Source organism: Rhea pennata, chromosome 1 (genome assembly GCF_028389875.1).
Source record: "Rhea pennata isolate bPtePen1 chromosome 1, bPtePen1.pri, whole genome shotgun sequence".
NCBI lineage: Eukaryota > Metazoa > Chordata > Aves > Rheiformes > Rheidae > Rhea > Rhea pennata.
In genome coordinates, this window is record NC_084663.1 from 160,259,439 (window position 1) to 160,280,176 (window position 20,738).

The 20,738-nt window shown below is 40.1% G+C and overlaps 1 protein-coding gene across 8 annotated transcripts in view; it reads right to left on the minus strand.

Annotated features, from left to right (window-relative positions):
• FARP1 (FERM, ARH/RhoGEF and pleckstrin domain protein 1) overlaps positions 1-20,738 on the minus strand; it is a 219,832-nt gene that overhangs the window by 54,596 nt on the left and 144,498 nt on the right. For all 8 annotated transcript variants that reach the window (XM_062566835.1, XM_062566834.1, XM_062566833.1 and 5 more), the window contains exons 3-8: positions 17,056-17,160; positions 12,387-12,429; positions 10,933-11,011; positions 7,370-7,467; positions 2,389-2,503; positions 1,079-1,226 (exon numbers count right to left, since the gene is read on the minus strand). In XM_062566835.1, coding sequence (XP_062422819.1) covers positions 1,079-1,226; positions 2,389-2,503; positions 7,370-7,467; positions 10,933-11,011; positions 12,387-12,429; positions 17,056-17,160 — 588 coding nt within the window. The remainder of the gene's footprint in view (positions 1-1,078; positions 1,227-2,388; positions 2,504-7,369; positions 7,468-10,932; positions 11,012-12,386; positions 12,430-17,055; positions 17,161-20,738) is intronic.

The window sequence follows — 20,738 nt, forward strand, 5'->3', positions numbered from 1 at the left end:
TTTGTGGTTCTACTAGTGAGACGTTTGGTTGCTTGGGGTTATTATCATTTTTTAACTTAGACCTCAGAGCATTCAGATGAGATGGATTTCTGAGTTTCTTTTTTACATTTAGCCTTCTTTAATACAGGACTGGAAGCAGTTTTTAAAGTTCGAAATCATAGTATTTTAACTGACGTTAAAAAGTGAAAATAAAGAGTTGTTTTTGATAATGGTAGAAACAAAAGTTATATAGAGCAGTTTGCTTACTATTTTTAATACAGAGAGAGGAAACCAGCATTTTGGAGGCTAGAACACATAAGTACATATGAAGTGAAACCAGTTTATACCAGCTGACTATCTGGACCTTTGTAATTGTTAAAGAGCCGAATTTATTACTTACCTAAGTGGAATGAGAGAACAAAAGTTTGATGAACTTGCTAAGGACATTTCATGACATTTATTAGGCTGACTGTGGTGGGGGAAAGAGAGGAAAGGGACCTAAGGAACAAAGATTATGGACTTTTTATGCTCCTTTATGGAAGGAACGAAGATTCACAGGTTTAGTAAGGGTTGAATAACAGCTGTCAGTCTCCTCTTATCTCCCAGTTGCACCTTGGCTGGGAGATAATACACAAGGCTGGTCAACAAAATTTAAAAACCTTTGACAAAAGTAACACTATGGAGTGTTTGTATTGACTTTTTGTATCTTTCTCCACGTAATCCAACTTCTCTGCTTCACATCCACTTAGGATGCATCATGTCTGAAGGTGACCTGCCTGCCCTTATACGCTGGAGGTGTCAGTATGACCAACTTGCAGATTGCCAACTGCAGATCAGTTTGCATCTTCAACAGCACATTGTGGCTGGAGATGGAGTTCCACCCTGTGTGGGCAAATAAGGTAAGTGTCCCTGGCAGTGAAGGATCTAATGCAACTATAAAAAGTTTAAGGTCACTGTTGGCTTGTTGGAAAACATTTGGAAGTTCTTGAATTTTTCCAACCAAATTCTCAGAGACATGGTTGAGGTCTTAAAATTCTTATTGTTGTGAGAGATTTTTCTGCTTTATAAAGCACATAGCCATAATCTGAGCAGCTCTAACCTGAAATACCAGAATGCCTGTGTTGGCAACAGCCAGGTTGATTTTTGTCCCTTCTCTGTCCTTGGCTGGATGTAAGCGTATTCCATACATCTCCAGCCGACGAGCAATCTCCAAAAGCTGGAAGTCAGACTCTGCTGGTGTCTGTCCCCTTGAAAATCAAAACACAGAAAAAGACACAGATTCTTCAAACCTTTTCACAGAAATCAATAGATCCTCTGAAGAACAAAGAGCCATATCTTCACAGAGTCTGAAATCTGTCAGTTCTACCATATCTGCATGGTTGCTTGACATCCCTACATTTATATCAGCTAGAAAAATAACTTCATCTTAGTGCAAACAAATACCAAAGAAACCACAGATTTTACAGTCTACTAGAAATTTTGATCATTCCAATTCTGAGACACTTTAAACAACCAGATCTTAAAGTATCATCTTTAACAGAAGTCACTCTCTCTATATATATTTTCCATAGGAATAGCATATGATATTCCTAAGCAAATTCATAAAAGTTTATAAGAATGCTATTTGAGCGAATATGATAAAAAAGTAAAACATAAGATATGAGTGCCTTAATATAAATATTGTGAACCCATAAGCACTAAATTCCTCAAATAAATTATGCAAAAGTTCTGATTATTACTGCTATAAAACTCTAAACCACTCATCTCCAACTCCAGTTAGTTCAAACTGAAACTGTTCAAGTCTTGAAGTGTTCTCAAAAGCAGAAATAGACCTTTCTATGTTTTATTCTTAATTCTTTAAACCACCTTCTACTACTAGTCTCTTTTTCAGGACTTAGGACACCAAGTCACCAATTTGCAACATCATCTTGAATCCTATTTCCCAAATCCTTAACTCTGCAAGCACTCTGTGCTTCCCCTAAAACTATTATTAAAACCTTTTTTAACCTGTCTCTAAATACAGCATGGAAAAGTGAAAACGCAACATTCTACATCCTTGAAATCAAAGAGTCTACTGTCACAAGTGCCTGACTGATCAGTCATCATCTGCAATCATATCTGCATGCACAAAATCAGCAGTGAAGCATTTTGTATGAAATAGACTGTAAAATAATTGCATGCTTGAATGAATATCAAAATCAATTGCTCTTTAAACATCCTGTTATGATGACGGGAGAAAGATGGCAGTAACCTTCAGGAAACGCATAGGCTTGAATCCTTTTTTTGAGTAGTAACCTTTGAGAAACTCAGAGGCCTGAATCTCTTCTATACTTACAATCTAGCATGTATGCACATTTAGAAACACACTGAAGGAAAAGACGACTAATAACAAGGAAAAAAAAGGCTTACATGTGATTACGGTGAAATTCCATGATTTTGTCTTCTAGTGCTTCCTGTTGAGGTATATACTTGTTCTTCGCTAAGTGTTCACGATCTATGGTTTCATCAAAATCCCCAATCTCGGCTATGGAAAATTAAAAAAAAAAGGTATATTAAAATAGTGAATTAAATCTGCATTATTTAAGCAACCCAAAAGGTGTAGATTGCTGAGAATAGGACAGAGAAGCAAACACGGTTTGCTGTAAGCTGTGCCATGGGTTCATGACGCAAACTCCCCTTCCTGTATTTTCCACACATTTCTCCGTTCTCATCTATGACAATATCTGATGTGTGAAGCAGCCCAAGGATTCCTCCCATCCACCACAACCAAGTAAATAACTGTCAGACATCAGTTTACCAAATGAAGCCATCACAGTGCTTGACTCGTGTGTGGTGGATAAAGCTCCTCCTGGACAGCGCTATTCCAGCAGAACCTACCGAGCTCTCTCCTCACCCATGGTGGTGCTCAACTGCACTTACCCCAAAACAGGCAAGCACAAGCTTCTTTCCCAAGCCCAAGCCCCACACTGTAATTCCCAGGGGAAACCAGAAGAGAGAGGCTTGTGTTTTGCTTGTTTCAACACGTGCATGTCTTCCATCTCAGGGGGTTACGAAATATTTGTCTTCCTCTAATTTTGTAGCAATTTGAGGCACATTCTGTCCCCCTTCTCCTCAGAGTTGCTCCCATCTGCTGCAGTTACTCACTGAAGTGTGTGCAACAGTATGCCACACCCGCCTTCCACTTTCCAGCCCATTCAGTGAGATTTCCTTTTTGGGGGAAGGGGAGGTAGGCAACCGATGTGTCGGTGCCATATTACTATATTATTGCCTAGTACTCTCGAATGCCTCTGAAAATCTTGCTATTTGTTTTTTAACAGAACAATACAGCAGCCTCTGCTTGCAGACCTGCTGGAATTATAGGAACAATACTACAACAAATGCTGCCACCTTATTAATGTAAGGTAAACTGAAATGCAGCTCCCTCAAATTAAATCTAGGCTACACTCAGACAAATTGTTCTGCAGATGGACCCACGCTCAGATCCTCGCCTCATCCTCACCTGAGGGTACCACCACCCTAGCTCTGCCATACAAATGATCCCATAATCCAGTTCTGTCCATAATGAGCTTGTTCAGAAAAAAGAAAGATTTAAGTATACTTTTAAGACACTGTAGGTGATTTTTGACAGAATTTTGTCTGGGAGCAGATATATCTGCAAGTAGGGAGGGGAGAGCAATAACTATGCATAGGCTAGGAAGGTGAGGATCACAAGTACCTATGGAAGTCCTTTCAACCCAAATTGGCTGCAGCTACATGACTATTAATACTTAGGAGGTTGGAGAGGTCATGGTTGGAAAAAGAGTTGCTAATCGAGATTGTCTGATTCATAGAATCATAGAATTGGTAAGGTTGGATGGGACCTCTGGAGATCATCTACTCCAACCCTCAAACGAGTGGCCTGTATGAGGATCAAACCCACGACCTTGGCATTATTAGCACCACACTCTAACCAACCGAGCTAAATCTAACTGGTAATTCCCACCTTCTTCCTCATCCCATCTGCTCTGAATGATCCCTTGTGATAAGCAACTACAGACTTCCTTTTGAAGGAATATTTGAAAATCCTTCTTTGTAGAAAGGTCCCCTTTATCCCCATCTCAGAAGCAGCTCCATCACCCCAATTTTACTTGCCTCCAGTGTCACAAATCTTTGGGGTCCATCTTCAATCCTAACTCAAATGAAAGATTGTTTCCCTTCTTTAATGAAGCCACAAACTTGTCTAGGTTTGCAGTGCCTCAAATGACATGAATTGGGCCTTGACTCTTTAAAATGTGTATCGTACCTTGTACATCCTTGTACACAGATGCAGTCAAATCCCCTTATGTAAGGCTTTCTTCAGAGCCCAGAGTACAGAAGACTCTTACTTCCCCCACATGATTTCTATAATGTTCTCTGCATCTGTTGACTGCAAATCCATTATCAAGATTGTCCTCTTGGCTTTCAAATTACTTCTGAATTTGTTTTCCTTGACTCTGTACTCAATAGCTTCTCCTTCTTCCCTCTCTAACCCTCCTTCTTCATCTCAAATTCCTTTCTAATAGCATTCCCTCTAGAAAAGAGGGAGTTTTATCTTGAATAGTGCCAGCCCCTCATATAACTCTTCTTTAAAATCTCATGTGTTTCAGTCAAAGATTGACTTCCACTGATAATCTCTTTTCTCTTATCCTGCAAGTGCATCACATCTCTCTCTCCATATTCTGTCTGCATTAGTACTTCTGGTATGTCTAATGCTCTATATTTCAGCTCTTTTCAGTCCATCTTCTTACTCCACACATTCACTTTCTGCATCATGCACTGTATCAAAGCAATCTCTCACTTTTAACACTTTCTACAACATTTGAAGATATTTCTATGTAGAATCTGTCATATATACAATCCATTCTGTAATATACATGCTAATTTAACAGAAACCTCTTTCTGTCATATTACATATATATTTTTAAAATAGCAGTATATAACATCAGCCTAAGCTTGTATCCATAATATAAAGCCCTCTGGAATCAGATACCGCCCCCCATGGAAACTGCTGATAGGCACAGCGCTGATAAGGCACAATATCTAAACTCCTGCCTTCTCAATCTTTCCACTTTGATATCAGTACTATTATCAGCTGTCAAGTTCTATTTTTGTTGCAGGCAAACGTGTAATATTTTTTAGTTACTGAATAATAAGCCAAAGAGAAAATAGCTACAAAAGAGACCCATGTGAGTAGCATACAGCTATATACTTTTATCAGAGCAAATTTTCACAGAAAAATCTTTATGAGACACAAGACGGATAAATAAACGAGACAATCACTAAGTTCTAGCAGAGGTTTCCAGCAAACACAGTTACCCCAAAAAAGGGGGATGAGACAAAATTGTAAACACCAAAAAAAAGCCCAGCCTGCAGTCAGGACATGATGAGGGAAAACTCTCTGCCCAGAAGTGCAGTTTAGATCCTGTGAATGTTGTCTCCTGTCTGAGTGATTGATCTCTGACCTCCTTCCTTCTGTCAAAATGGGAAAACTCAGTTTTTCAGTACAGAGCCATTTTCCTTTACCCTCCATAAGGAGAATACTACTTTATTCTTAAAATCCCAGATCAGAATCACTCTGGACCTCAAGTTTACAAGTGATGAAAAAGAGATTAAAAAGACAAACTAAGAACAGTTCAAAACCACATGATCATTTCCAATAATTGAAGATAATTATGTAATTCAACAGCACAACATATCTCAGCAGCCTAAGAGCAGTGATGTTGATTTGCCATTTTCGTACACTTTAAAATGAAATTAGATAGGCTATAGCCCGGATCTGGAGAGAAAGCCTGCCTGCCCAGGTGTGTTGGGAGAAATGGCCAGGCGTATAATGGAATATTTATGAAAAACATAAATTTGAGTTTGACTGTGAGGATGAAAAGCGGGAAAAAAGGAGAGAAGGGGGAAAAATGTGGATGCTTATAAAGGTGAATACACATCCTGGGATTTTATCCTCTTATGCTGTTGCTTTAGGAAAGCAAGTTAGTAGTTGCCCGCTACAACAATTTAGACACCAGGGCTGTAGAGAGCTCAGTGAAGAATTTAATTGAGTAATCTGTAACAGATACATAAGACACAAACTAGGATCTAAGCAGAAGTGATAAAGATATTGCACACAGAAATGCAGAGCTCAGGAGAAGGTGATCATGAAACAAAACCCCAAATGAAAAGACACAAATGTTAGGGTATCTTCTCCCCAATATGTTTCTTTGCACAGACATTTAGCAGGAGGACTCAACCCCTTAGAATGCACTCTAACCCAGGATACTCAATTTCCCCAAACTATCACAGAGATGAAAAGAAGTCAGAAACATAGTTGGTGTGCTGAACACAGTGACAGGAAAAACTAAAAGACATAACAAGCAAAATAGCCAAGGATTTTCTTTTTTTTAAAGTCTGTGCTGCAAAAATATGCTGCTTTAAAAGGATAAGAGGAATACAGAATTTCACAGAGGCTGTACAACTTCTTACTGCTCCTCAGTAACACTGGTCAATGATGACCATGGCAAATAGAAAATCACGCAATATCTGCCTTTCCTTTTCAACAATGATCGACAAGGAACTACCTAACACCCAAACACACTCTGACAAAGCATCATGAGAACAATCTATTGATCACTTGTCTTTGCTGACAGCAATCTACATCAAACAGCACTTCTGTACTGGATTGTACAATGGCCATTCAAAACAACAGCTGATTATGACTGGATATTTCCATCAAGGCTTATACATGCTACTAAGTGTTTCTTCCTACTGTTATTCTCAATATAACTAACCATAATCTCTTGCAATGGAAAGCATATATTGCCTTCATAGTGATTCAGAAAACACATGAAGCTTTGATATGTTAAAAAAAAGAGTTTGATTCTACTGAACAGTTTTATTGTGCATTCTTTCAGATAAAAAACAAGCTTAAAATCTGTTGTTTTTTTCTTCCCTACTAGTTTCCTCTTAGGACTTTGATTTAGTCTGGCATTCAAAGCATGTTTATTTACTACATTCTCTAGACAGCATACAGATCTCCAGGAATTTGAATGCTCTGCTGACATGATACAATGTTAAATATAAATAATAAAACAGGAACTCAGGAGAAGAATTCAACCTGTTTGCTGCCACCTGAAAATTTTGCTTTTCAAAGCAGCCTTGTCACAGTGTCAGATGCAGTGCTTTAAAAATGAAAATCTAGTGTTCAGGAGATCTTTATCTAAAACAGTAAGTTACCAGTACTTTAGTGCCATTATACAGAAATATAATAAATTGCTCACGTGGCTTGACTCTCTCCCTACAGCAGCCATTAACAGGCAACTGAGCAAAGCACATCCAACCAATCATCCTGTTTCTCCTCCTGAAAAGAAGAAAGAAGGGAACTTACACTGTACAATGTGTGAGATTAAGAGAGCAGTGCTGGTATCATTACACGTTAGCCTTCCCTGTGCCAGGTCCTGCTTCACTTGCAATGCAAATAGGTACCTGCAAAACAAAAGTGAACAAAGAGTTATACAAAGCATGAGAAAAGGAAGGAAAAATATTTCAACGCTGACTCAGTTTTTGGCAACAAGTTCCTTTCACTCTTTGGGATCTAGGGAAATGATCTGATTTTTGTAAGCTCAGAGGTGAAATAAAACATAATAGATACTGTATTACAGCCATTAGGGTCTTACATAGTGGCTGCTTTGCAAAACCAAGGTATCTCTATTAGAGCAATGAGACCTGAAAGCAATGTGACAGCTATTATGCGCTCAGCAACCACACAACAAGCAGCACTAGATAATGGAGCTGCTTGTAACTATGAGGAAACGTCAGATAAACCAGTGAGATTTGGAGTTATCATTTGGTCCTTGTAGAATACAAGCAGAACTTTAAAATTCTACCTTGGCATTGACCTGGAAATGAGGAACAAGATCTTAACTTAGCATCTCTAGTGAGCTCTGTTACTTTTGCAGTCCTATTACCTGCCCCACTGGTGCACCAATCATCGTTAATGTATTTATTTCCAAACCATCTCAGCCATGTAGGGCAGTTCTACACGGACAGTTTATAGACAAGAAACAGAAGTGCAGAGACACCACAGCTCCACAACGTTATTTCAGCATCTAAATTTCTACTAGTTTCAACAGGAATCAAAATTGCTTAGTCCCACTCAGCATTAAATTCTTAAGACAAGCTTTCAGGGAAATAAATGTAGCTGTAGGAGAAATGTAACTTGACTGGTTAGACACATTAACAAGCCTTCCAATGACCACAGTTCCTCTGTGAGAAAGCCTGTGCTCTGTAAACGTGTCACTTGATCAGATCCCATTTTCTGGAGTCTCTAGTTTTATACTACAAAAGAAAACAAAGTACCATGGGTTGGACACATGATATGGTTCCAGGGAGCAGCTTTGGCTGGCTAATCAGGTCAAGTATGCTGAATTTGATCTGGTTATAAACATTTGCTCAGTCCTTGGCATACAACATACCTTGGGCAGGGCAACTTCAGTGGTACATGCTCCACAGTGGTACTCCTGTTACACAGCTGAACCATAGTAGCTCAAGAAGAGATGCCAGGTTGATAGGTTTTTCACCTCTTTGAAACACAGTGAGCAAGCCCACTGTAAATACTTCATTACTACACTTGAGGGGATTTTAACCATACAACATTAATGCTGCATTTGTATGTGTTTCTTTTTTCTGTCTACCTATTTGTGCCTGTGAGCAACAGAAAGAGGTGCTACAGTGTCTGGGGATTACAGACTTACAGCTGTGTAGGACAGTAGCACATGTTATCAAACTGACCATTATTTCACCGTGTAACTCATTCCTTCATACTAAAAACGATGGTCCAAAGGCATTACAAAAGGAATAGCTATCATATATAAAGGACAGAGTAAAGGAGTTAAAAGAGAATAATAGGAGTATATAGTATTGGGAAAGGTACCCAAACCACAGGAGCTTCCTCTACACAATCAGAAGTTTTATATATCTGATCTTAATATTATTAGTAGAATGCTCCCTTACAAAAGCTAAATCACCGTGAAAAACTGTAATTTTTAATTTCTCTTGTAGCTGTCAGTCTCTTGACAATGGGGAAGGCTGTATCTTGGAAACTGCTAGCACCATCAAAAGATCAGCATTGAATTTACCAGATGAAAATTGCCTTCTTTCTACTGAGTCAGCTGTTCTCATCTGATTTCAATATGAAGATATTCCCAATCAGAGGTCTACTCCAAACAACATAGATGGGATTTTCTCATGAGAAAAGTTCACCCATAGCATGCTCTACTCAGAACAAAAGAAACTAATGCTTGTACTTGAAGTACAGAAACTTGGATCTTTATCTTGCTGATATGAAAGCAAGCACACAAACCATGTTGATTTAATTTGTCTTCTATAAATTATACAGATAACTGAGTTGAAGAATATGAAAACCAACATACACCGTAAATGAAATAATATAGCAGATCTAAGTTAATGTTCTTTTCAAACTTGCACAGTGTCTTCTTTTTCTCTCTCTTTTCTAGAAAGGAGGAGATATGTTGACAGAGAGACAGGTATCTCTGCCTAGTCATACAAAGTTCACCCTGGCAGGGAAGTAAAACACCAGAATGATGTGTAAGCTGCTTCTCCGAGTGATGAAGCTGTTCCCTGTGGATATGCTTTCATATCCCTCAGACTGCTGTGTACATACACATTCAAGGTCCATAATTTACACATTTAAAAATCTAACCAAAAAAAATCACTAAGATTTAAAGAAGTGTCTCCAGACAACCAAAATCAATTTACAGTGCATGTACTAAGCAACTGATATGCAGAATACCTACTCAGAAACAGGAATTTTTCATTAGTAATATTACAAGTTTTCATTCAGATCTTTACTATGTTCCTCAGCTTTTCAAGCATTCTTCCTACATTAAGGCCAGCAGGAGATACCAATCATTTTTATTCCATTCTGTTGTTTTATTACCAAAATAAAACAAGACAGAGACATATGCAGAACACACTTTTACTAAACACCATGAAGGTGGACTTGTTCTTTGTAAAGCACTTTAACAAATACAAAAGTTCTTTGCAAAACAGGACTTCATCCTATGGGAGGACTGAAAGTAAAAACTAATAGAATAGTGAAAATACTGAATCAGAACAGAAAAAAATGCAGTTACAGATGTAGTTAAAGACTGTAGACCAGAAGAAGAGTTGAAAAGTTTCATCAAAGAAATACTGCAATGGAACCAAATGTTTTTGATTGAAAAGGGACCTGCTAGTGAGGAAAAATCTTAACAGGTCTCTCATATATATGTTCACTAATCTAGAAATATGACTCTTCTATCTTGCCTACATCATGTGAAATTTAAGAGTTCAAATCAGATTTTTAAAGAACATTGAAAACAAACACATTTAAGGTACTCCTTCCGTGTACAGGTATGCTGCTCTCTACTTTTCTTTTACTTTTCTTTTTCAGTCAAATCTTTCCATTTCTCCATCTAAGAAGTCACACGCCCACCCACGCAAACCTTTGGTGTTTGCGTTGGTTCTGTGAATAGGGTCCCCCAAAAGCTGGGGCAATTTAGGCAAAACAATTCTCTCCCAGAGGTGGGTGCAGAGTTGCATGTGACCGTCTGCAAGGGGAGGTCTCCAGGGCACCCATATGCGGCTCAGTCCAGGATCCTTCCAATGTTATTGCCAAAGAGGCTTGGAGAACTCTGAATTGTCTTCTCTTGAGGAGGGTAAAGCTCTCCCAGGACCGCATATCCAACAAGGCAAAGGACTCCTGCACTCTGCAAAACCTCTTAGCACAGAGTCTTATGCTCCTGTTTTCCAGATGCATTCAAAGGTGATGCAAATAACATCAAGTTAGTATGGAGAGGGAGACACCGATAGTCACCCAGTCACTTAATATTCCACGTTCTCCCCACTGTCTACTAGAGATTAAAAGAATAGAGCTACACAACTACTAACCTTGTTAGTTCTTCCTGCAGCTGAGCATGGTCAGGTGGGAAGAATTTTACCACAAATTTTACAACAACGTGCTTCGGTCCTAGGGAACGTCAAAGGAAATTAGTGATATATTTGTAACATGCTGCCCAAATTTTATTATACAGAACGATGTACAATGGATGGTTTGTAGAATATCATAGAATCAGTAAGGTTGGAAAGGACCTTTGGAGATCATCTAGTCCAACCCTCCTGCTCAAGCAGGGTCACCTAGAGCATGGTAGACAGGGCTGCATCCAGGCAGGCCTTGAGTATCTCCAGAGAAGGAGACTCCACAACCTCTCTGCACAACCTGTTCCAGTGCTCCGTCACTCTCACAGTATGCAATGCATGGATACCTGCTAACCTCCATCCTGTGTCAGTATTTTTGATGTTCTTAAAAAAGACACAATAAATTAATGTACAATAGATGAGAACGGTGACCAGGTGGAAGGATGCTCTGCCAAAACCAAGCCTGTTTTTAGTTACTGCATCATTTGATCCTGTAAAATGTATCACCTGTCTGTCATCCTTGCTTCTGAACAGGAGGATACTAAAACACACTGTGTTTTTCAAGTCCACTAGCAAATTATTATTTCTATTTTAACAGCGGCATAGTTGTTTGGACTCTTTAAAAATATGCTCAATGACAAAAAGAGCAACGCACCTCTCTCTCATCAGAGGGAGAGTTTCCACAGAATCCACTCATACTTATATGACTGGTTTGTATCTGTTCATGTGCTCTGGAGAGGTGCCCATGAAAACTTACTCTCCAGAGCATATAACTGTAAATGAAATACTTTGCTGACATTTGATAAAGAAACAAAATCACCCAAACCCTTCCTGTTTGCTTCTACTTCTCCCAAGGCTGCAAGACATTTACAATGTCCTTTCCTCTCCAGCCACCCACCATGACATGCCCTGACTTCTTTAATCCAACTATTTTCTGCTCTTGGTCTAAGACAGTTCCAAGTTCCGTGGCAATGTCCCAGACAGCTGTAGCATACTTGCTTCCTTCTTCCCATTAATAATTTCTTCCAGTTCTTCTTCCATCCTGATTACTGCTACCGTTCTGCAAGGTACGTTTCTTTTGTTGTATGCTTTTTCTTTTTTCCCTCAACAGAAGTGCTCCTTCCATTGACACCACTGCCTCAGTTCCACACTTCTAGTGACTGACTAAGTCTTCCAAAATTGGCTACTGGTTTAAACCTTTCAATAGAAAAGGCAAAACTAGATGTGACCAATGTCTATGTGCTTTGCAGAATTTGTTGCTGCAGCAGAATTTGACTGCATACAGTACATCTTTTAAGGATAGAGATTAAAAAGAATAACCCCAACAGTAAAGAAAATTGAGAGGTTAACAATACCAATTGACAGAGCAGTCATTTATTCAACTATTTTCAGACAGATACAAAGAATGACAGCAAGGAAGTACTTACTTCTAATTTGTTTCATAACAGGCTTCAAAAGATCGAGCCACACCTGAAAACAAAAGAAGGTGGCGTTATCATCTCTGAAAAAGTGGTGCTTGTTTATCATTGCACTACTTGGTTATTCATTTACTTATTTAATTTCTCCAGTACGGTCACTATACTTAATAAGCTATCACCGTAGCACAGCTTTTGAAGCAGTAAAAATTCAGAGAACTGGGAAAACAGCGTTCACCAAGGAAGAGATTTTCCCCTTATTTATCTTGGATAGTAGTAATCACAGCAAGTTTGGCTAGTAACCATTCTTTTTGCAGAAAGGAAACTGAAACAAGAAATTAAGAAAGAGACACTTCTACGCTACTATTGCAGTCCTTGAGAATAACACAAGGATGTCTCCCTCCATCAGGGAGGCTGGAGCCAGCTCCACTCTGAGCAAACAGCAGCAATGTAAACAAAAGAGCATCACCTGAATTAATCTACAGAAATGCAAGTGAAAGGGGCTGATATTTGCCTTTGAGTTGGGAATCCTGGACAAATAGAGAAATGAGGAGAAAGCAGCAGCCTCCTGGTTTTGGGGTCCCCACAAGAGTCCCCTAGTGAGGCTCCGACATGAATGTGGAGGTCCTCGCCTTAGCCCCAAGGAGATAAAGGATTCTCACAGCTGCTACCTGGAGAAGGGATGTTCTCGCAGGTCAAGAGCGTTAGGCAGACACAGCTCAAAGCATTCAGGAAAAGCAAGCTTACTCTCTCACTGCGTAGCATTTTCTCTTTTCTATAAATCTAGGAAGCCCAGGCTTAGGCTTTCCTAATTGGGTACAGTGTAATTTCTGATAAAGGTTTATTTTCATCTGTTTTCTAACAAGCTGTTTTTAAGGAAGTTGTGTGGGTCTTTTTCAAAAAAGAAGCAATGGATGGAAACGCTGTGGCCAGTGCCCACAGCCTCATTTGGCAGTCTCAGTTGGAAGGGTCCAGATGAATAACCTATTTTCCTCACACAGCTTACAAAAAGCTGAGGGAGAATCACCCAGAAGATAAAAGCCAAACAGCTTATGGGGACTGAAGAAGCGTGACAGCTCACACTCTTCAGCTGGTAACAATATACAAATCTTGGGTACAGTTATCTCACTGAATTGCATGGAGCCTTCCTTGGAGACATTTAGAATTTAGGTAGGAACATCCTACAACCTTCACAATGGTTAAAACCATTAAAAAACAAATTAACCGAGTTGTCCTCCGTTAAAAAACATATGTTATATAATACACCCACATACATATATATCAATGAATACACTTTTGACCTTGAATAATTTTAGATTATGCATAGACTGAAACATACTCAAAATATCCATTTTACAAAATCACCTGTGAAGCCAGACAGAAACAGGCATACTTTTCCTGTTAAAACTGTTCCAATGTTGTTTGCTATTTTCACAGTTGCTATACCAGCGACGTACTTTAACAGTGCTTCCAATTTGCCAAGACCTTACATTCAAGCACTTTTAAACTCGCTAATGTTTCTCAATGGAATTGTTCTATGTTTCTCAGCCTCTGAAAGTGTTTTTTCTTTTGAATGGCTAAAGTCATTCAAATTCTTTGTTATCCAAGAATAAGAAAATGGTATTTATCAACCTGTTAAACTGGTTCTAAAACATTTTGGCATGTCAATATTTTTAAACTGTTTTGTTTCAGAAAGTTGGCATGTACATAATCTGCAATGATGGTCAGCAGCTTTGCCAAGTTCAGGGAAAAAATACTGAATATGAAACAGCCATTTTACAAGAATATGAGAGTCATATTTTATTTGATAGAAAACAATCTTCTCCTTTCTCTCTCCACAGGGAGTACATGATACAGCACAGGCACATTGTGCACTGTTCCTTTCCCTGCTTTCCCAGTGATCCTTGCAAGTAAGTTACAACATCCTTTACCAGACTGCTGCATACTAGTAATGAACATGTCGAATGTGCGTGGGGAGAAAGGAGGAACATGGGGCAAAACCAAGACTTCATCACTGTCACCAGGCCCAAGCAACTGAAACTTAAGCATCCTGCAGCTCCCACACCGTCTATACAGAGCTGTTCCGAGATTGGTTTATAAATTGAAAATGAGAAATAATGTGAGGATTCAATTCAGATTCATGATCTCAATTTTCTCTGGGACTAAAAAGGCTTGATTATTTATTTTTAAATGAAGTCAGACATTCTCTGATAATGACTGGCTTCCAGCAGCTGGAGAATTTGAGCAGCCATCAAGTGTGATGAAACTTTGTAAAACCCTGGGCTTGGCAACCGTGCCTCACTTCCCCTTGTCGGGGCAGAAAGAGCAGCCCTCAGACATTCATCCTCCCTGCGTGTCTTCTCTGCTACCAACACAGCCCTCTGGCACACATACAACTATCCAGCATCTAGACATACTACTGTCAGTATGTCAGATAGCAGGTCTGGAGCCTTGCATGTTGAATTAAACACAGCTGAACTGTGAATGCATGACTTCATGCATGTATGAGAACATCCCAACAAATATGCTCCAGATACTTATTTCTCCTTTTACAGTACACACTACACTGGAAGAGCAGCAATTCACCCTCTTCGAATCACACAAAAGTAAAATGTGTGTGTACGTTTTATTCCTTAGACATACAATTAACTGCAAATTCTTTACTGTGCACAATGCTCGAGTTCTACGTTACAGCCTTTAAGAAGCTCAGAAAGTTTTAAATTCCACAGAAACATTTATCTCCACAGCATCATACAAATTGGTATTACAGTTTAAGCGTAAATATTACTCAAACCCAGAACACTACTCCACATTGAAACAAGGATTCACGATCAAATCTTGTGTTTCAGAGTTCCTGCAACCTGCTCTTAGGGAGCCGAAGGCATTCCTCCCGCTGCCTTGCACCAACTGGGGCCCAGCTGGCCAGATGTGGACTAGATTTGGGGCTCGCTCTCTTTCCCAGAAGCAAAGATGAGACCGGCCAGCAGCCACACACAGACCAGCGCACCCACGTGCCTGGCTGGTGTTTCCTTTCACTGGGGTGGGGGCAGATGGGTTACCCTCCTGGATGCGTGGAGGAGTTTTCCTTCAGTCAAACTGGCAACAGCCTTAGGTTTTTCCACCCTCCTTTTCATCCAAGAGCCCTGGCTCCCCCCTGGGATGGTCTGGACATATTTCCACCCAGTCAATTCCCGGCTACTGCAAGGGCCTCAGCTGCTGGCAGCACCTCAGTCTCTCCTGCTTCTGCCTCAAGCAAATAAACTTGATCTTAGAACAGTTTTCACAGGACTGAAAACTGTTTATCTCAGGTCACTGAGCAAAACAGAGGGTCACCTAGCTGAAACGTAATGACCTGTGAAGTGGAGAAGGTCAGACCAAACGACCTGCTCCCCTTATGTTCTACAGAACTAAAAAGCAACCGTATACACACAAGACATTTGGATTTGTTTTTAATGTCAGCATGTCAGTGTTAACATGGCAATGTGACCCTGTTGCGACAGTACAGTACAGTTGCACTGTTTTTAAGTATTATGTTCAGCTCTTAGTTAGCTAAAGCATTAACTGAGGATACAGGGCAAAATATGAAACTTTCTAGTAAACTATTTTTCATGTAAATCAAGAAGCAAGCTGAAGTAGATCGCTTTTTAAAGATGGATGACCATTTTTCACAGCTTCTTTTTTAATTACAGTTGGCCTAAAACTATGTGACCACTACTGTTCAGTTTCAGTGTCTATACAAGCATGCATGAAGCCATGACAACTGATTACTGCAGCAGTGAATAAATCCTCTTTTGTCTTCGGTTAAGAAATGTTGTTCCTTACAGAAATTTTATATAGACATAAACAAGTATCTCTTTTTTTTCTTAATTGCTCAAAGTCATCTCCTTTAGATCAGTTAGTCTGCTGGTGCAGAACTCACTGAAGAGGCAAAAAATCCAGTATACACCAGAATGCACTGGTCAAACAGTACAGGTAACTAGCTCATATGCCAGAAGGTCACACAGCAAGTCTGAAGTGAAACAAACTTTAAAAAAAAAAAAAAAAAAGAAAAAAAAAGAAAAAGTGAGATGTCATTAACTCTCTTACATGAAACTGTGTCTACTCCAGAGGTATTAATGCAGTATGTGAGTGCACCAGTTCTGGAAGTGTGGTGTGTAAGGACCTGCACACCTGCCTGTGACACCCAGCTCTCCAGACAGGACTTTCATCATTTGTTTTTTTCTTTTTTATTACCCTCACTGTATTTTATCTGTCTTGTTGTCCCAATATATTTTTCACGAAACTGTGTCACCATTACTGTATTACTTGCTTTGTCTACAGAGAAAGATTTTACTGTTTTCACACTCCAGAACAAGCAGGATGTTAAAGATCACAAATCAACTCTGTGCCAATCCAGCCTTTGACTTCTCTGGTACAACTGATTACAGATAAATTGCTTTCCCTCTCGTGTCTGAATTACGTGCAAATTTCAACATGGACGCAACCTGAAAGGAATAATCAGGTTTAAAAACATTTCTTCAACTCCAGTAGGGATGAACGCTCTTTAAAGAAAAGGTTGTTTTTTTTTCTTTGAGATTCAGGCTTAAACATACTTTTAAAGTAAGGAGCAAGAGGAAAGAATACAGTTTGTATGTAATTGAATGTAAGTGAAAGCCAGCTGAAAATTAACCCTTTTACATACCATCATCTTTTTATGATCTGGAAACTCAAGGCCAAAATAGTCGCCTTCAACGAGGTTCAGGTGGTTGCAAACGGCATCATGCAAAACTTTCCCTGGAGCTCTTTGCTGTAAAGAAGAAACCAAAACGTAAGGTTACACACTGCAGATTCAAAAAAATGCTTAAAATAAGTGGCAGAACAATTAACTATGCCTGAAAATTGTCCAGCAACGACACCATCAATACCATTCACCATCAATACCATTCACAAAATCAGTGGATACTCCAGCCATATCCATGGGGTAGTCGAAAACAGTTATGCTAGGAAAATAACTATCCTTTCCTGGATGGCACCTCAGAATCAGCTTTTAGTGTGCTTTTATTTTTGAGGGCAAAATACCATAAAATAGAAGTGGTAGAAAAGGGAGGTTTAGGATTAATTTTCTCATGTCTGCCATGTAACTCTTGTACATAAATGTGCAATGCTTTAAGGTGTGAGTCTCCCTAGGCTGTATTTTACCAGTGAATTTTAGAGGACTGCCATCTAACCCACGGGCCTCCAAGGCACCATCAGTTGATGCTTTGTACATCTGTGCACACCACACTAAGACCAAGACAATCACAAAGACATCTGCTGTAGAAAATATGCAGGTCTGCGCATTTGCTGGGCACTGACACACATGCGACAGGCTCAAGTCCTGGGTCCTGATTTCACACGGGCTTATGCTGAGCCCGGTCCTACGAGATCCTGGGGCTGATCAAGGCTTGCGCGTGCTATTCCGAGTTACCCAGTAGATCAGAGGAGTCAAGGGCAAGCATTTCCCTTCTCACTCTGGAAATCTTTCTTCTACAAAGACCAGATGTTTTTGCACAATGTTAGCTCTCTGAGCCCACAGTTCTGCTGATTGCAAGGGTTCTTCTGATCAGCACATCAGTTAAATCCATGCTGACAGCAGATACCGTGAATTATGGCTCACCAGCAATTCTTTGGCAAGAGCACTTTTGCAGTGTAAAATGACAATCATTGAAATCAAATATTTTTGTTTCTGGTAGAAATGCACCTATTTCAACTCAATAAACTTTTGGGGGGGGGGGGAGGGGAAGAGATTTCCACTCACTTCAGAATACATAATGACACATTAAACAGCCCAAACTGCACAATTAGGGGAAACTCATGTCCAAGCTCCTGATCGCAGCCCAGACAGGTGATCTTGCACTCAGCCTACCTTTTTGCCCAGTAAATAATTATTAGGCAAAATGAAAGAGCAATGATAGAACGAAAGAAAGCCATTAGCAGCCGGCAGTTAGGCGAGTTGGCTGCAGCAGGACAGGGCACCTGAGCCCAGGTCCCTGCAGCTCCGGCGAGTGCACTTGCTAGGAGGCTATTTGCTGGTGGGCAGCGGTTCAGCTTGCCCTCAGCCCCCCTGGCCCAGATTTGTCAGGACAGAGTTTGGTCTCTGTGTCGTCACGATATGGAAGTTCCCAAGTTTTCCACTTAGGGCAGCCTGGGTTTTCAGCCACAGCCCTAAGCAAGGAGTATCTTTCCAAGGGAAGTTTATAAAACACTATGCAACGTAAATGGGGAGAAGGAAATACCTGGTAGCTAGGCTTACACAAGGAAAATGAAGAGGATGACATTTACCTAAGGGAGGCACAGGGTACAGGTGCCACCAGCGCAGAGCTCCGTCACCGCAGGGACATGGGGCACAACGACCGAACCCTTCACCAGTGGCTAGTTTTGGAAATGTTAGAAGGGAAAAGCCAAGTTCACCTCTGTAGGAACTTGCTGAGCAGGTTTCTGCCCAACTTGCTCACATTGCTTCTAACAGACCCATGCCAGCAGGAAGCAAAATTCACTTACGTTATTTTATTAACAGTTTGTTAATATTAGCTACAGCAAACAATAGTCTTACAAATACTGTCAGAAAACAGATCAAGAAGAAGTGTAGACAGGAGTACTGATTCTTTTAAAGCATTTCTCATAACCTACCTCACAGAAACTAAAAAAATTCATCTCAAAGAGCCAGATAAGAAGATACAGGAAGGACAAGGAAAAAAGATTTTTTTTTCAAGACATAGTACTTTTGATCTGATGTAACGCAATGTAAAAAGTCTGAAGTACAAATATATTTGAGTATGCTCACTTCATGCTCCTCAGCTTCATTAAACTGAAAACCTTTAAGCGGACCAATGCCCAGATCATGTAAGTAATTATACCTCTTTCACTAGCTATAACAGTGCTTTTCTAACAGTGCTCAACCCATCCATCACTGCCCACAGATGTAGCCAAACATCCATCGTCCCTTAATGAAATGACTTCCCACTAAGTGTATTTTATTACAGACAATTGAGTGATATTAAATGATATTAAAATGATGATCATTAAATGGTTTTAATGATATTAAAAAGGTGTTAGATGTAGTGTAGTAACTACATTAGTTTACCACATTGAAAATACACACAGAAGTGATTTAGAAACGTCAGTTAAATGCTCCTGTGCCCAGACAAGTTTCAGGCCCACACGGTTCAGCCAAGGTTGCCACAGAGCAGAGGACCTATTTAACAGACACTATCACACTCAGTGTCCAAGGACATTGCTTTCATCCACATGCACAACCAGAAATACGGAAATGCAGCTTCTCGGACCAACTGTGCTCGGTTAAAGCACATTCATGTGTCTTACTGAAGTATGTGGTGGTCTCCTGCCTGACAGAGATCAAACTTTGTACTCCCTCTCAGCAAAGAAGGTGCATCATGGAACATGGAGATTTTTTTGATCAACAGGGAAAGAAGATGGAGAGCTCCACTGCATCAGCACACAGCACAAGGTTAGCCAAGGAGAGCAAACCTGCCTGACCTCAGAGCAGGAGTAAAAGCAGCTGATCAAAAGCCGATGAGCGCTTTCATGAAGTTCATTTCTAATAAGCATTTAGACAATGGTACAGCAGTGTTATAGCATTTATGTCACTTGACATTTTCTCTGCAGTGTGCTCCTGTAACGTGAAATGTTTCTTACTCAAGTATCTGTAAATAAGATTACTATTCTAAACTCATCTTAGCTTTGATCTGTCTAACGCAAAATAAAACCTGACAGTTTATTCAAGAGGAAATACTGTGTACAAATGCTGCTGAGATTTAGAGCCTGATGACACCCTCGGTCTTGTAGGACTAGAAGTATAACATTCAAAAATGCAGGAACTGAATGGTCTTACAGAGATACTAATCAGTGCAGTTCCATGACATACTTACAAAAAAATTTAAACACAATAAATTAAACTGGAAGCAAACCAGCCGTCACTCAGGTCACAGTAAACACGAGCGGACAGAGGATGCATTCAGCAGCAAGCGCGTCATACCATGACCTCATCTGTACCCAACAGCAGGGTCAGGTTTGACTATGGTTACAGAGCCTACGGGACAATGTGAATTTTTCCCAGAACCTGGCAGGCCTCTTCCAAACATCACGTGTGGCCCTGCTGTCACGTCTTGGACACCAAGCACCAGGTACCACTTGGCTGGGCCAAGCAAAAGCCAAGACGGTCATCAATACGGCCAGGCAGAGGGCACGGGAGCGAGGCAGCAGGGCACCTCTTGTTGTGAGGCCTCATTAAGCTAGCAGCCACAGAGACTGCAAGGGCTGAGCAACAGGAGAAGACCCAATGAGGAGGACAAGGCATGTGAATCACGAGGAAGTCACCAAGAAGAG